The sequence below is a fragment of the Sylvia atricapilla genome, chromosome Z, assembly GCF_009819655.1.
Source record: "Sylvia atricapilla isolate bSylAtr1 chromosome Z, bSylAtr1.pri, whole genome shotgun sequence".
In the NCBI taxonomy this organism is placed as follows: domain Eukaryota; kingdom Metazoa; phylum Chordata; class Aves; order Passeriformes; family Sylviidae; genus Sylvia; species Sylvia atricapilla.
Window position 1 is genome coordinate 56575380 of NC_089174.1, and position 16905 is coordinate 56592284.

Genomic DNA, 16905 nt, shown 5'->3' on the forward strand with positions numbered 1-16905 from the left:
GCAATGTTTTGTTTTTAGGAAGCAGAGAATCTAGAACAAATTACAACTTTCTCTGTGGCAACTGCAGTGGGTGTTTCAGGCCTGACTTGAGTTTCAGTATCAAAACTGAACTGAGTAAGATTATTCTTCTCACAAGGACTTACATTCATGTTCAAGTAGCAAAGTGGGCAGCTGGCAGAAAACTAAACTGTAAAACTTGTGCATCAAGTAACACACCAAGGATGAAAACTTGAGTATGAAATGGCTAGGTCTATCCCTATGAAATAGTGTGAGGAGTAATTTTTTTTGCCACTCTTACAGCTTTCTGCTGGTTTGGGCACCCATTGTATGGCGCAGCTATGACTTGCAGGTGGTGCTGTGTGGGGCCATCACATAAGACTAAAGCCACAGAGAGCTGATAGGCAAGCCAATTTTTGATGCAGAATTAGAATTAGGAACAACACGACAGGCAGACCATAAGAAAGAAGGTAGTGGGTTTATACCTGGTTTTGAGGTCTTCAATTTTAAGAAAGGTATCTGTGGGGAGGCTGGCAGTGGCTGACACACTCATTAAGTAGATTAGCTGATAGAAACAGGACAGGAGGGCACAGTGGCTTGAAATGCTAGGTGAGGTTCATGTGGATTGGTAACCAAGCCAGGAGGGAGCAGATATGGAGAGGACAAGGGGAGTAACACAGTCTGAATTAGTAGCAATCCTAGTTGGAAGAAAAAACCGATCAACCAAACCAAACCTCCCCCAAACCCAGGTGTTAATGGCGACTAAGTAGCAGCTAAGGACTCTGTTACAGACTTACGAAAATAAAATAACTGTGGGTTGTTGTTTGCTGGGGAGAAGTGAAGTCATCAAGAAAGTGGATGGAAGTATCCGGGCAACACGGGCAGTTTTGGGGCCGGCAGCAAAAATGGATGAGAAGCTCGCAAAGGGAAGGCTCTTTAACAGAGCTCGTGGGGCATGAGACACACAAAGGGCCCCGCGGGGACAGTCGCACTGGGCCGGTTTGCAAAGGAGGATGGCGCTCATTAACCACGCCAGCTGGTCAGTGGCTCAGCAGGGCCCATCCGCCCGTTCGCGTGGCCGGCCCCAGCTCGGCTCCCGCTGCGGCCGAGGGCGGTCCCACAGCTCCGCCGCCGCGGCGGCTCCTCCTCCTCCACCTCTTTTCTTCCTCCTCGTCCACCTCCGCCCCCCTCCAGCGGCGCCGCGGCCGCTCCGCCCCCAGCGGAGGAAGAACGAACCACTTTTCCGACTGCGGGGAGAGGGAGCGAACGAGGCTTTTCCTATTCCTTTCTTCAACTCTGCCTCGTGTCCGGCGGGCTCTTTCCTCTGTTGGCTTCCCGCATTCCCCCAGGCGTGGAGACGGGAGCCGAGCCGCCTGTCTTACGGCTCGCCGAGTCCCCCGCCGCCCCGGTGCGGCGTGCCGGGTGGTACCGGCCCGCTGGCGGGAGGAGGCAGCGCGGCCGTGTTTCCCGCGGCGAGCGGCGGGCTGGGCGTCAGCGCGGTTGGTGGCGAGGAGCTGCAGCGCTGCTGGTGAATCGGCGGGCGGGCGAGCGGGCTGGGGGAGAGAAGGAGAGAGGGAGAGAGGAAGGAGGGTCAGGGAGAAGAGGGATAGAGAGGAGGGATGGAGGGATGGATGGATGGATGGATGGAGGAGAGAGGGCGGGCGGGCGGAGTTTCTTTTCCGCGCGCCCCCTCCCTCCTCCTGTCCCCCTGCAGCGCTCTCTCGCCGTCGTGCCCGTGTGCGTGAGGGGGCGAGTGGCCGGTCGTGGACGGGGGCGATCGGGACAAGGTGGCGGGTGGCTCTCCTGGCCGGGGGCGGCCTGGCCCTGCCACTGGGCGGGGGCTGAGGCTGCGGAGTGCCCGGAGGGTCTCTTATCAGAGGTGAAGGGCCGGGCACGGCATTGCGCGCCCCAGCCGCGGCCGCCTGCCCTTGCTGACGTGCCTTCTTGTGTTGCCCTTCTCTGCGCTCCCCCGCCCCGGTGTGTTTATCCCGGCAGCGAGTGGCACCTCGTGTGACTGGCAGTGCCTCGGTGGTTGCTGGAGGCGCAGAGCCTTTGCTTCTCTCAGCCCGGCTCGCTTGGCGGCAACAGGGCGTCACGTCGGCGAGAAAACATGAGCCGAGATTTCAAACCCGGGGACTTGATCTTCGCCAAGATGAAAGGTTACCCCCATTGGCCGGCCAGGGTAAGGCTTTCTCTCCTCCCTGTGCCTCATGCATCTGTGTGCGCTCACACATCTGTGCTGAGCAGCACCTTCAGTTTCGCCTCCCGTGAGGGATGACACGGCTGGGATCCCGGGTATAGAAATGGCTTTGCAGTCACATTGCAGATCCATAACAAGTAGCCCTCTCAAGCAGTCATTAGTTGTCCTAATTTGTGTAACGCGGCTTTAAAGAATGAAGACCGCTGTATGGTAACATGACACTGGAGCTTGTGTAGGCCCCTGGAGCTGTACGAAAATTATGTCCTCAAATAACTGCTCTTGGCCGAAGAAAAACAGGAATTTATGGCAAGATTACTCCTAAGTGGGCTATGTCTACTGTGCTTTCTGTTAAATAGGCCAAGTGTATGTGGTAATTTGTTCAGTCCTTTTTGGTGTTCTCTATGCTCCTGTGGAAAAGGCATGCCAAGTTCTGGGACTGCTGTAGGTCATGTATTGGATGTGTGAATGGAGGTAAAAACATGTTTAGCTAAAATGCTGACTTAGGAATTGGAGTTCTTTTAAAGTTTATTATCCTTTTGGTAGTGCTTCACATTTGGGCTTCCACAAGCTATCAGGTCAGCATAAGGCTAGGAAGTCTTGATGTTGTCTTTCCGTAAGGAAGGGCAGTATGTGGATGAAACCGAATTGTGCCTTCTACCTGTAATGCATTGTAATCTCTCCTTTTAAAAGAAATGGTCGTGTGAAAAGTATCTCTTTAAACTGAAAGTAATGTGATTTTCTATTGTTGCTAATACTGGTTTTGTTTCTGGTGTATTTTTTTTTACATACTGTTAATAAGAGATCTGTGTTCCTGTTTTACTTCTCAATAGCTTTTTTAATTCTCATTTTAATGCTTAATTTTTACATATTTTCCCCTAAACTGTTCTTGACTCTTACTTGATTTGAATTATATTTGAATTGTATTGTATTTGAATTATAACAGGCTGTGTTTTTCTTAGGTGGATGAAGTTCCTGATGGAGCAGTAAAACCACCTATGAATAAAATGCCTATTTTCTTTTTTGGCACCCATGAGACGTAAGTCCTTTATATTTCAGGATTGTATTTTCTTTGTTTTAAAATGCTGTAACAAAAAGTTACCTTCTCTGAATGTAGTATATTTCAAAGCTATTGTATTTACTAGCACATCTTCCTAAATTGATCTTTTTTGTCAAGACATGCTTCTCTAACATGAATTTAAGCTGTTTAAGTGAATAGTAGACCATAATGATAACATGTACACTTCATTCATCAGAAGAAAAAAATGGTACCTACAGTAATGTGGCTGATTGGTTTTTCTTTTCTGTAATGAATTATAGCTTTGTATATCCTCAAAATTCCCAATATGGTATTCTCAAAGGAAGCAAAATAGGCAAAATCATGTAGTGGGGTTGTTTTTATTGTTTGAGTTTTTGGTGTTGTGGGTGATGTTATGTTTATGAGATCTGGAGAAAGATGAAGTGCAGTTAGCTTCATATCTATTAACCTGCAAAATACTGATCTTTGGCTACTTTGAGCGGTGTTTTGTGCTGATAAAGTGTTTCCTTTGAGAGATTGTATGTTTTCCACAGCTGAATTTAATAGAAAATATTCTTGGGTTTATATAGTTCTGTGGTTTTGAAAATCACTATGTTGCTTTTTAGCATGACTGGTTGGGTAAGTGTAGATTTAAGACATCATCAGATTCAATTCTCCGTTTGTTGTTTGAGTTGCTAAAAGAAAGCTAGGAAATTTAAATCTATTTTGGTGTGCTTTTAATTCTTACATTTTTATTAATAAAAATGGCAGATTGGAATTGTGTGCAGAGGTTGTCCGTGTCTCATATTTTGTGAAAGGATCTTGCTTTCTTTCTTATTAAATCTATTGAAATTTCTTTAACCTGGTACTTTCCATCTATCGTTTAGTAAGCGTTTATAAGACAAGATACATTGTCTTGTGAAGTTAAAAAGTTGGTATTACGTGCTATTACTTTCCGTAAAAAGTGATTTCTGTGATGAAAAAGATACCTATATGCTTGACCCATGTACTTTTTTTTTTGCTAATCTCATCTTTGAATAAATCTTTCAATGACTAAATTTTTTTTACTTTGATTGGAGATTTTGTGTGTTATTTTGTGGGTAAAGAAGAATTCCTGGAAGTCAATTCAAGGTTGCAAGGTTTGTCTTGTCCATTATTTTAATTATAATTTAAAATGTGTTAGGTTACCTTTCTTTTCTTAAATTTTTCACACAACTGAACTTTGGCAAATGTAGCACAGTACTGCTTTGGTTCTGCTGTTGGTGTGTGCCATTCTGGATTGCACTGGGGTTTTGTGCAGTTGTAAATAAATTTGGGAATGCAGGTAGAATGTAAAGGGAGATAGAAATAATTCCTCATCTAAAGCTTTTAAAACACTTGTGCAAGTTTTGAGAAGTTATGTGTCCTATTTCAGATTTAGCTTAGGGCTCTTAAGAGATGTTTGGGTTTGAAAGGTTTGGTAATTGGAGGCTTTTTTCTAGTTTGCATGAGTAATTTGAAATGTTTGTTTCCTCGCTCTGGTGTAGTTAAAAATTAAGGTTTTGCTGTGATGTGGTTTTTGTTAGGCTCTAGGTTCCAGGTTACTACACTTCAGAACCCCATAGAATACCACATAAACTTCTTGCCTCTGTTTCACAGATGTTGCAATGTACAGGGTGTTCCATGACCCAGCTATCTCCTGGTGTTTGTTAAGCATGTTTCTTATCTTAAGATCTGTAGAGTGATAATAGGTGAAACTTTTTATAATTCTTTGTCTCACTCCTTACAGCAGATACCTGTAAATTACAATAGAAAGGAACTGATCAGGTGACAAAGGAGATTGATGTTCCGTGGCCTGTAATTTTGTTTTTAGCTGTAAATAGTGACTTCAGTGATCCATCAGGAATTACGTAGAGTTAACAATTTTATGTACTTTTTCATGGGAATGAAAGTAAATTTGCTAAAATTGTTCTGTGCTGTGTTTCTCACAGTTAAGACTTATACACTGTGCAAAGTTAGACACTTCTCGGCAATTTAGTAGGATGTGTCTGTACAGTCTGTCTTACTGTAAGTAGTGGAAACTCTGGAAATCCACATAATCAGTTTATAGTGCTAAAATGTCTTGTACAAACAAAGATTGTATTTCAGGCTGCATGGATGGTTACAGCAGGAAAAAGAAACCACCGGGGAAAAGGAAAGCAAAACTGGCTTGGGAATAATTCTTACTTCACTTTTAGAAATAATATTAATTTGGTTTATGAAATTACTATAAATAACTATTAACTTGTACTTTGTAGTTCTTGTTTTCTCTTAAGTTTTGTAAAAAACCCAAACTGAATGTGTTACTACCTAGAGGGAGTAATATAATGAATACTATTTTAATAAGCACTCTATTTGGATATGTTGTGGCAGTAGATCATATCGGTACAAATTTTGTTTGGTCACAGACAAACAAGTCACACTGAACTCTAGTTTGTGAACTTTCTGTACTAGACTACTCTTTTCATTCAGTTATTCTTGTGTTGGTACATGAGGATTAAACTGCAGCAGCCTAGTAAGCCTCATAACCTTTTCACAGTGGCTGTTTTTGGGTGTTTTTCAATGCCTGACAATATAGGCGAAGATTTAGAGACTGGAAAAATGCTTCCTTTCAGAAGAGAAGAGGCAATTTTTTTCCCTATTTTTGTCTCTCCCGGTTGCTCTGTGTCCCTCTCCATATTTTTGGTCTGGGTAAATTAAATAAGCTTGGCAGGTGCGTGTTTCCCACACCAGCTGAATCCTCTCTTACTGTGACTTGCCAAGAGGTGGGTGATTTGCAGTATAAGCTGACAATGGCTTACTTAATACTTTGTGCCTGTAGATGAGTGGTTACTGCTGGAAGAGAAAATGCTTAAGCTTTCATGAGGTTCTATGTTTTTTCTTTTTTCTCTCCTCCTTTTAGTGGGGTGTAAGTCTGAAGTAGTTGCTTTTGTTTTTAAGGATAATGAAGGAAATAGTGGAGCTTAGAAGCATCTGTTTAACTTTGCCCTGAGCTGGTACTTCGGAATGCAAGTATCTGCAACTTTTCAAATAGTTTGATGCAATATAATTGCAATAACACAAAGTCTAGGCATGGATTGAAACTGAGAATGTGGTACCAAAGTGGTACCTTTTTCTGTTAGCAGTGGGTAGATTGCTGCAGTGAAATCCTAACTTCAAAAGGCTGTGAAGGTAAAGCAGAAATGAAATAGTCTTGGATGCTCTTCAGCATAAACCATAATATTGGTTCTCAGTAACATGGTACCTCATTTTCCCAAGTCTTAACTTGGAGGTCCTACTACTGAATACTGTGATTTTGTCTTATGAGAAAAGCTAATAGGTAAAACCTTTCTTTTGACAGCTTACAGTAGGGATAGAAGTGGGTTTTTGTTTGTCTGGAAAAGATACACAGGCAGCAGCAAGACTGTTCCAAGAGTGTCTTTAAAATAAAATAATTGTCATGTTTACTTCATCAAGAAAATGACTGGAGGATAAACTTAAGAAAGTCTTTACTGTCTAATTTTCATAAATCAAATTGTGAGATTCTATTGTCAGACCCTGAAAACCTACTGAATTAATGCTGAATTAATTACGTTCTTGCACAGCCTTCTTAAGAATATATGGGCAGTCAGTATATTCAGGTGATGCTTTTTCACATCCAACACAATAAAAATATTTAAGGCTGCTTTATTCTTAACATTTAAGCATGTTTTTCATCCACAAGGAAGCAATTGCTCTTTCTGTTTGTTTGTAAGCTTCTTAGTCTTTAATTGATCTGGTTCACAGTAGCTGGTTGACTTGTTAGCCGTAATCTTAAGGTGCAGTGATGATCATTTCTTGCCCAGATACACAATCTCTGGGAAGGAGGGAAGTCTATGTGTGGTGGTAGTAATGGAAACCTTGGGCTGCTGCAGGCCAAAGTTTAGAAGACCAAGGACTCTAGTAGAATAGTTGTTACAGTACTAATGAATCTAATATATAATAATACTTGTTGCTTACTTCTTTGAAAAGTCTAACCAATTAAAATGTGAATTTTGTTCTTTCTTTCCTTAAGGGCATTTTTGGGGCCAAAGGACATATTCCCTTACTCAGAAAATAAAGATAAATATGGCAAACCAAATAAAAGAAAGGGTTTTAATGAAGGGTTGTGGGAAATTGACAATAATCCCAAAGTGAAATTCTCTCATCAGCAGGTAAGCTACGCAGACTCTTCAAATCTTTGTTGCTTTAGGGGGGAGGAGGGAAAATGCAGTGTGTATTTTCCTGATGCAGGGTAATGACTTACTGCTCCTGTGTAACTGCAGGTTAGGCAAGATTTCATATACTTAAATAATTTTAAATACTGTTTATTACTGGTGTCTAGTATGGATAGCATAAGTAGTGGTGGGGATTGTTTAACTGTAGATATAGATACATGCTTACAACTGTGTTTATTCCTGAAATGCTTTTGTAACTGTGTGACTGTGCTTGAAAAGGGTCGATTTTTTTGAGTCTGTCACTCTGCCCTACATATTCTAAAACTGAATACCTGTATCCACAAGTATCCTTTTAAGATTTCAGTACATGATCTCTTAGTGTGCAGTATTTTCATTCTAGCAGTTGGAACCAACGCAATGTTTGCCATTTAGCCCCTGTCACGTGACTTGGTTCAATTTTTGTCCATCAGCAGTTCCCAGTTTCTTGCTTTTTTGTAGGGCTTCCAAGTTTAAACCAGAGCTATGCAATGCTACCCATAAAAGGACCCAAATTTAATATGAAGACAAAGAAATTCTCTTGCTCACTTTGTCTTTGTTTGCTCTGGACATTGTGTAAGATTTTGGTTTTGCCATGTACACTGGATGTATACTGACCTTGGTTACATTGGGCCTTCTAGGCAATGCTGCAGTAATTAACAGAAAGGCTATCTTCATGTTTTTGCGTAACACGCCAGGTTCCCATTTCAGTACCAGTTAATTCCTGCTTCATAATATATCCCACATACTGTGCTTCTAGTTTGAAGGAGAACATGGATAAAGATTTAAAGAGTTTCTGAAGTATTGTCAGAAGGTGATGTATTCCAGGTGTACACTTTCTGCTTTGGGATGTGGAGAGATGCTAATCCCCATATCGCAATGGAAAGGACTGTATAATAAGAGACAGATTCTTTCTGCTACTGTAAGATACAAATTGATTCACCTTTTCACTGTCCTTATTGTGACATTTGAGAAGAGATGTTCTGTGGATGCCTGAGGCAGTTTTGAACTATACCAGTCATTCTGACTAGGTTAAAATCTGGGTATAAATAATCAACAGCAAAAGGTTGTCTAATATTTTGTTTCACTGCAGAAATAAGTCACTTCAGTTAAGCAGTGCTATCTGTAGCCTTTGAGACATTCCTAGATACATCTCCAATTGGGAAAAGACACAAAACATGTTGCCAAGAGGTAGATGCAGACTCTTTTCTTTGTGTAACAGCTTTTCTGCAAGATAGTCCTCTTACCTTTTGAGATCCATTCAGGTTCTTCAGCTACAGCACTTTTCACACTGTCTTTCTTGATCAGGTTCTCTCTAGAGCCATTAGGTTGTCTTTGCAGTTTTTTCCCTATTTTTTTACTGAAAAGAAAGAAAAAGGGTTTTTTTCCACCGATCATGTTTAAGTCCTGTTTCTTTAAGTACACCATAAACTACTGGAAGGAGAAACTTCTCTTAGTAGGGATGTTTTAACTGGAGTCCTGCATCCAGTTCTGGGCTACTCAATACAAATTGAGGAATATGGACATACTGTACAGAAAGACCCATGAAAGGCCATGGATGCAATGCACTGTAGTATTTCTGCTGTGAGGAGAGGCTCAGACAGCTGGGACTGCTCAGCCCTGGTGGGCTGATGTGAAATCTCCTCAATTTATACAAATATGTGAAGCAAAAGTACAAAGAGACTGCGTCAGACCCTTTCTAGGGGTTTCCAGTGACAGGATCAGAGGCAAAGAGCACAAACTGAAACACAGGAGGTTCCCTCTAAATACAAGAAAGCTTTTTGGGTTTTTTTCTGTGAGGGTCACCAAGCAATGCTGCAGGTTGCTCAGTGAGGGGTCTCCATTTGTGCAGATTCCTAGAAGTCATCTGGCTATGGTCCTGGTCAGCCAGCTGTGGGTTTCCCTGCTTGACCAGGAAGGTAGGATCAGTTTCAGTTACAGAAACAGGGAAGTAAAGCAGTAGATTCATGCAAATCTGTTTCTGAATTTGTACTTTAACTGTAGAAAGCTTTCATTTTGATAGTCTTCTACTCTGTGCTAGACTTTATTAAAAGCAAGTTTTAGTTGGAGCAAATCAAGCCCTTTAGCCAGCTTTTGTTTCTACTTGTGCATAGTCCTTGTTGATGCTAATAGAGTACATCTGCAAAAGGCTTTATTTAACAGCTAACCTTTTTTGAGGAATAGTACTTCTGGATATTTTAGTCATGGAAGGAATGGATGTTTAAATTTGTAATGTCCTGATTTCCCTTGGGATAGAGTTAGTTTTTTTGTAGTAGCTGGTGCAGTGCTATGTTTTGCATTTAGGATGAGAATCTTGTTAATAACATTATAGTTTTTACTATGTAGTGTTTTCCTTGGTTTAGAGTAAACAGTATTTAGGAACAACTATAAAATCTGAGTTTTGAACATAATTGTAATACTAAATCCAAAACACAGCACTGTACCATCTTTTAAGAAGTGAGTTACCTCTATCTCAGCTGAACCTGGGACTGCTTGGGAGTTTTGGGGAAGCTGGGATTTGTTTTAAGGGTGGCAGAGTGGTTGAAAGTTGCAGTAGAGACAGAAAAGATACCCTTTCCCCATGCAACAAATAGCTCCACTTTATTGTTCACAGTTTATATTTATGGTTTCTAAAAGCATAATTCTAAAAGTGTTTAATTCTAATTGGTTAGTAACTTTTTGCTATTCAGTTCATTGGTTAGTAGTTGCTTGTGTAGTGCTTGCTAAAGGTTTTCTTTTTTGAAGATGTTTACATTCTTGTCTCATGGATATAGAATCAATTCTCACAAGTGCAAGTCCCTTTTCACACAGGTGCAAATTCGTTCCCACAGGAACATGCTGATATGCAGGCTGATTCTCACAAATACAGGCTGATGTGCAGGCCTAAGCCATGATTTTGCAAAGCCATTCTTTTGTAAGGTTTTACCTATATGTAATGAAATCAGTTTCTGAGGCTCCACCACCTTTCCCAAAAAGGAGTATGGTATACACAACAAAGCATTCAATTTGGTGCAGTTTAGTCAGTTGACATACGCTTTTTGTTACTAGTTCTGGTAACAAGAACAAAGACAAAATAAATAGAGTTGGAAAAACATCTGCCTCCAGCCTACATCTCCCTCCAGCTATCTGCTTTTGTTGGTCCCCAGTGTCATCTGCACATTTGATTGTGCCCGCTGGATGAGAAGGTGGTATAGGAGACAGTCAGGTATGAAGTGGTTACTTTGTTTTTGCAGTCCCTTATTTCTTACTCAGTAGGTGCAGTGTGGGCTCTTTCATGGCCTGCAGCCTACCCTGACAAGTACCTTCTGTCTCCCCTCTGCCAGAGCTTGGTGTTAAGGGAGCATCCACGTGTGACCATCCAAGAGCTGCTGTGACAGTCACGCTCAGCAGCACCTGAATTGGGGCTGATGCCCTTTGCAGCAGACAGCTTCAGGGATCCCTTTGGGTGCTCTGCTGGCTCCCTGCACACACCACACTCACATAGTCAGACAAGGTTTCCTTTCTGGCTGGACCCTGAATTTTGTTTAGCAGTCTCAGACAGCTGGGTCCATAAAAGAATATAATTGTGATGCAATTATAGAATAACAGCTTTAGCTAGGTACTTCCTGGGAAGGACCCTGGAAAAGGAAGCCCTGGACATTTATACCCTTAGAGGCTAAGCTTGGAAATTGTTGGATCTTCCAGTTGAATCCTTGGCTCCTGATGTCTCTGAGTGTCCACTCACCTGCCTGGCTACTGTACCCTTTATATGCAAAGTTCAAGATCTTTTGCCTCTGACTCCTGTCGTTCACAGCTCAGTCTGCAATGACATGAGCTAATTTCATTAAATGTACTTGTCAATGTGAGGCAACTCCTCGGGGCTGGAGCTTGGATTGGGGTTTATGTTTCTCCTCTTTCAGTTTCCCTCCTAGATGCTGGCATTTCTTTTGCTTCAAAACCCCATGTGCCCTGTGCAGGCATCTTGTTCTGTGTCTGACCATCCTTCCATCCCTTCTTCCCCTTCTGCCACTGTTACATGTGTGAAGGCATCATCTTTTCCCAGAGGAGGTGGGATATTGAAGTGGGTCAGTTCATCCCTTGCCTGCCATCTCCCCTGGGCCAATTGTGACCAGCTCAGGGCAGTGATGGATGTGGTTCCCCATGTCACCGGTGCCTGCCCGCGGATATGAGGGATCTTGAAAGTGATGGCAAGTAGCTGCTTATGAAAAGGAAAGTTAACGTAGGTACTTATGAGTAAATACAGTTTTCCCAACAATATTTTAAAGTAGAATAATGTATTATGGCCTGCTAATATGTTATACTATTCAGTGCATAGGTGAATGGACACATTTCTTTAGCTGCAGTCTTGGATGTATTGAATGTATTTTAGGATATTCTTTGATCTGTATGTTTTATCTACATACAACTCTTCAATTTTAAAGATTCTTAGACCTAAGTTATACACTTAAAAAGCACAGCAGGGAAGACAGTTTGGGAGTCAGAGCTTAAAAATTCAGGATGAGTAGGAAATTTTGTGTTTGGGCATGCAGCAGATATGGTCAGAGGGAAGTGGGTGATCATGTGACCATTGAGGCAAAATTGTGCTTTTAATCTGGATACAAGATGGCATTAAAGGGGCAGACTAGTCAGCACTTAGTATAGAGGCATTCACTTGCAATTTTTTTCCTTCTTTTTTGTACTTTTACTGGGAGTATGTCTCCGGCTGGGAGTGTGCCCTAAGCCGTCCACCACCCTACACATGGTGGGGAAATTCAAATATACCAGGAGCAAGATTAAATGACAAAAGAGGTCAAATGATGATGATGATCAAAAGAGTAATTCACTTTTATTCACTGTCAAAGAACTGAGCAAGGAAGAAAATAGAAAAGTAGGGAAAAGCAAAAAATTACAAAAAAGGGAGAAAGGTAGTCACCACCAGCAATCTGCAGCATCCTGTGAAGATCCTTCTTTCCTCTGTCGGTGGGTAGAGTTCTGCTGGGACTTGCTGCCCACTCATTTCTGTCCTGGCTAGGTGGTGCTTTGTGACACTGACTCAGCAGTTTCACTGCAGCGTGGGAGCCATGACAATGGCATGTGCATCAGGGTTCATGACATTCCCGGGATGCCCCTGTCCCTGGCAGTGGCCCATTGCTGCACCACATTTTCAGCTGCAGAGCATTCCAGCACTGAGGTGTTGTGGTTCGCACTGTCAGCAGTTAGGCTCAAGAAACTGCAATCTGCTTCTGCTTTGTAAATGCCACTATTCCCTCTGATGGACCAAAGCAGTGGCAAAATGGGTTGTTTACCAGCAGTTCTCCACCGCATTTTTTATCTTAGTAAGGCCTTCTGAGAGCCGTATTTTCTGTTTCATTGCCAGAACTGGAATGTTCTAAGAACAATATTGATACTTTGCAGATGTTGCTTGTAACTGCTAGTAAGGGAGTTGGAGGGCAGAAAGGAGATTATAGGTTGGGCTTAAACCCAAACCCACTTCCCCAGTGGGGAAGAAAGGTCAGGGGAGTTCTGCCAACTTCATTTGAAGTAGCTAGCATGTAAGAGGGAGAAGGCCAGACACAATGTAATGGAGGAAAAAAAGAGTAATTTAGGCTTTATCTCCTGTGTTACTATAGTTTTAACTTTCAACTCATTAAATCTTACTGTAATCCTTTTTCTGCTTATGTTTTAAGAAAAAGTAGTTGAATCAGTTAGGATTAGTAGCGTATTTCAAAATGCACTTCTTGATAGTAGCACCAGATGTTGTATTTGATGAAAAAATTTTTTTGTATCTTTCAGATATGTTAACATATAGAATTATTATACATAAGAAAACACCTACATTGCAGTATGGTAATGTGACAATGAGTTGTTACAGCATTAGAGTTTGAAAATGTAGTTGGAAATTATTGAAATAAGTTGTATTTAATATTCTTGTCCTTCTAGTAAGGGGTTCCTTGACATGATGATTTCTTCAGTAATGTATTTGGGAGAATACATCTCAGATAAGGAGGGGATTTAGATCTCATTTTTGATTTTTTTTTTTTAATTGAAGCCTCATCCAGCCATTAACACTGCTATTAATGAAACTGTTGAAGAAAGCAGTCAAGAGCCTGCTGAGGGGAGTGAAGAAAAAGCAGGAGCCAAAAGAAAAAAGTGTTCTGTCTCAAAAGTAAGTGACTGAATTTCTGCTTTGTTCTGCCAGAAACATTTTCAAGTCAAAACTATATTGCAAAGTGTTTACTTAAATACTTTAACTGTGGTTTAATGTTATAACTAGCCTGTGTTTGCTTCTTTCCAGGTATGCTTAAGTCATACTTTTGTCCTTCTGTTTTCCTTTTACGGTGCTATATGTTTTTTGAAAATTAATTTCTTTACCAGCCTGTATTTCTATACCATAATACGCTTGAACTAAATTGATACATTACTTCCAAAGCTGGAGAAGTTGGAAATTATAATTATCATCAAGAATTAGGTTAACTTCTCCCTTTCTGTTTTTGAAGACTTTTTCATATTATAGACAGGTATGACTCACTTTCAGTTGTAATCATTTATATTGAAGAGCAGGACAGAGCATTATCGTCTATCATGGGTGAAAGGGTACTTAAGTGTATTTTCCAGAAAAGTTTTATAACAATCAGCTTGAATTAGATCATACCCTTAATGAACTACTTAGGATATAGAGAATCTCACAGCTGTATCAATTTAACTCTTAAGCCAGAAAACAGTATGCAGTAGTTAATACAGAGTTTAAATCCTTTGCTTTGTAAATGTGTGCATACCTTAGAAACCTTCCAAAAAATTCTCTTCAGTCTGAAACATCTTTGTTTCAATTTGCTGGTGCGGTACATTGTTTATACTGTGAGGGATGATGTTTCGTAGCTTACTGTACATCTGATGATTCAAAGCAGTAGTACACTGCTTTGAACTTTTCTCTATTCTTGAATGTTTTGTTCATATGGGGATATTTCTCACATGGCATGGGAGAGATACTGTGTGGTCAACCCTTCTCAGTGGTTTTAAGAATTGTAAAATCACAAAAATGATCATGCAGGCAGGATTGACATTTGTGGTACCTCATTTATTTGTAACTCATTACTGGAAATTACTACTCAACAGGATGAGCAGTGCCCTTAAATTAAATGTCAGACTGTTTTGAATAGACTTGCCTTTATTCTTGACCTCTGTTTCCATTTTGATTACTTGCCAAGATTTAATATAGTTTTTCTGTAGGTGTTGCTGGCTGTCCTTCAGTACTGATTCACAGTTGCAAACGTGGAATTTGCAATGTATCAAGTACATGGCAAATAGGATTAGTGTCCAGTAGCTGTTTATTCAAGAGTAAAAAAGTCCTTTGATTGGAGGGGAAAAAATTTATCTACTAGTAGTATTCTGATAGATGATGTTGAGAATGGTTTTGGTGAGTTGAAGCCTGCAGAATTATAGATGGATTATTTCTCCCAAAGTCTTACTGCCAAGAGTTCCTTATTTTAGAGTATTTGCAAGTGTGGAATGTGAGGGTGATTTGGGTTCTATTTGCTATACCTTAGCAGGGCTTCAAAACTTGTAATTTCCTGACAATGTTAGCAAACTAGTGCTGCTGTTGTCTATGCATGCTGCCTATAAAAACATTTGTTCTTAGCATTTGCTGCTGTGAGGGGGAAACATTTTAAACTGGGCTGATTGATTGCTTCACTCTGAATTTATGCCTCAAGGAGCATTTGCCAGTGGGGATACCGATGATTTAAGCTTCATGTTTCTCATCAAAAGTGCTTTTAGGCTGTTCAATACTGGCACAGTGTAACAGAAACAGAAAGACATAGAGCTATTTAAACACAGAGATGGAATAGAAGATCCTGACTGGGTTCTTTTGTATAGATTTGCCTAATTGATCATCTTAAGGCAAAATACAGAGCAATTTTCTTTTCTTTTTTTATGCTAATGTAGCTATAACATTCCATTAAGCAGTCCTTGTACTCTGGTTTCGTTTGGTTTTACTGAACCAATAATTCTTCTGTCTTAAAATTGTATTCTGTAAAAAGACTCAGGGATATTACATAATAAGAAATATTGTGTGATTTGTTTAGTGTTGAAATTTGAAAAGGCAGATACTTAAAAACAGGATTTTAAAAAAGGTATGTGAAAGTGGGACAAACCAATAGTATTCAAATTGAGAGAACTGATAATCTTAAAGATATGCAGATATATAGGTTGCAAGGAAATGTTGATTATTTTCAGGTAAATAATTACAAACTCTTGATTTTTCAAGACCAAAACCAAACCAAAGCTAATATTTTAAAGGTGTAAAAAAAACCCAACAAAAGAAGAAAAAGTGAATAAATTATAATTTCACAAATGATAAAACAACTTGCTTGTGCTTTGTTTACTATTTGGCTTGGTCTCAGCTAGGATAGGTTTGGTTTTCATCTTAGTAGCTGGCTCAGTGCTGTGTTTTGGATTTATTGTGAGAAAAATGGAGGTAACACACTGATGTTTTAGCTTTTGCCAGGTACTGTTTATCCTAAACCAAGGACTTTTCAGTTTCTCATGCCCCGTCAGTGAGCAGGTGCACAAAACCAGTGAGAAAGCACAGTCACGACAGGTATCTTTAGCTGGCTGAAGGGTTATTCACACAGAATTACTGAATGGGTGAGGCTGGAAGGAACCTAGTCTAGCTCACTTTTCTGCTCAAGCAGACTCATCCCAGAGGACCCTGGACAGGATTATCTCCAGATTATTCTCCAGATCTGCAGGTAGAGAGACTCTGCAACCTCTCTGAGCAATTTTTTGCAGTGCTTGGTCATTGCACAGTGAAGAAGTTCTCCTCATGTTGAGGTGGAAATTCTGTGCATCAGTTTGTGCCCAGTGCCTTTGTGCTGTTGCTTGGCACCACAGAGCGGAGCCTGGATCCATCCTCTTGGCACCCACTCCCCAGGCACTTAAACGAATTGTTGAGGGCTCCTCTCAGTCTTCTCTTTTTGAGGCTGAACAGATTTAAACTACTTAAAGTGAAGAGCAGCCTGATGGTAATTAGCATGTTCTCTTTTCACTATAAAATACTTCCTAACATTTTTTTTTATTCTCTGTTGACTTGCTTTGCAGTTATCGCCTAAAGGGGATAACAACTTACCTACAGAAGCTGAAACAGAAGAAAAGGAGATGGATACTTCAAAGGAAGATGATCTACCTTCTGACAAAACCAGTAAAGAAGTATGTGAGAGTTTGTTTTTTCTGTGTAACAGAGAACATCATAATGTTCTGTTTATTGGTGTAAATCTATTACTGAGTATTAAGACACTACAGTTATTACTACTGTGGCAGCTTCAGGAGGTGTTTAATTATGTAAAACTTTTTGTGTGTTCACACACATTTATATCTCTCTACTGAAGCTTCCAGAAATAGAAGTTTTCATCTGAGAGGAAACTTCTAGTCTGATTTGTCCATAAGTTCAATTGAAACAGTTGGAAGACTGTGTATTTTATCACTTACCA

The 16905-nt window shown here is 40.6% G+C and overlaps 1 protein-coding gene across 2 annotated transcripts in view; it reads left to right on the plus strand.

The window, feature by feature from the left end:
• Nucleotides 1-1978: 1978 nt before the first annotated feature.
• Nucleotides 1979-16905, plus strand: part of PSIP1 (PC4 and SRSF1 interacting protein 1) — a 34912-nt gene continuing 19985 nt past the window's right edge. Inside the window, exons 1-5 of one of the 2 annotated variants that reach the window (XM_066338511.1) lie at nt 1979-2179; nt 3157-3233; nt 7264-7402; nt 13470-13586; nt 16517-16624. In XM_066338511.1, the coding sequence (XP_066194608.1) occupies nt 2108-2179; nt 3157-3233; nt 7264-7402; nt 13470-13586; nt 16517-16624 (513 nt within the window). In that variant the 5' untranslated portion in view covers nt 1979-2107. The remainder of the gene's footprint in view (nt 2180-3156; nt 3234-7263; nt 7403-13469; nt 13587-16516; nt 16625-16905) is intronic. The other variant, XM_066338512.1, reaches the window with a different exon arrangement.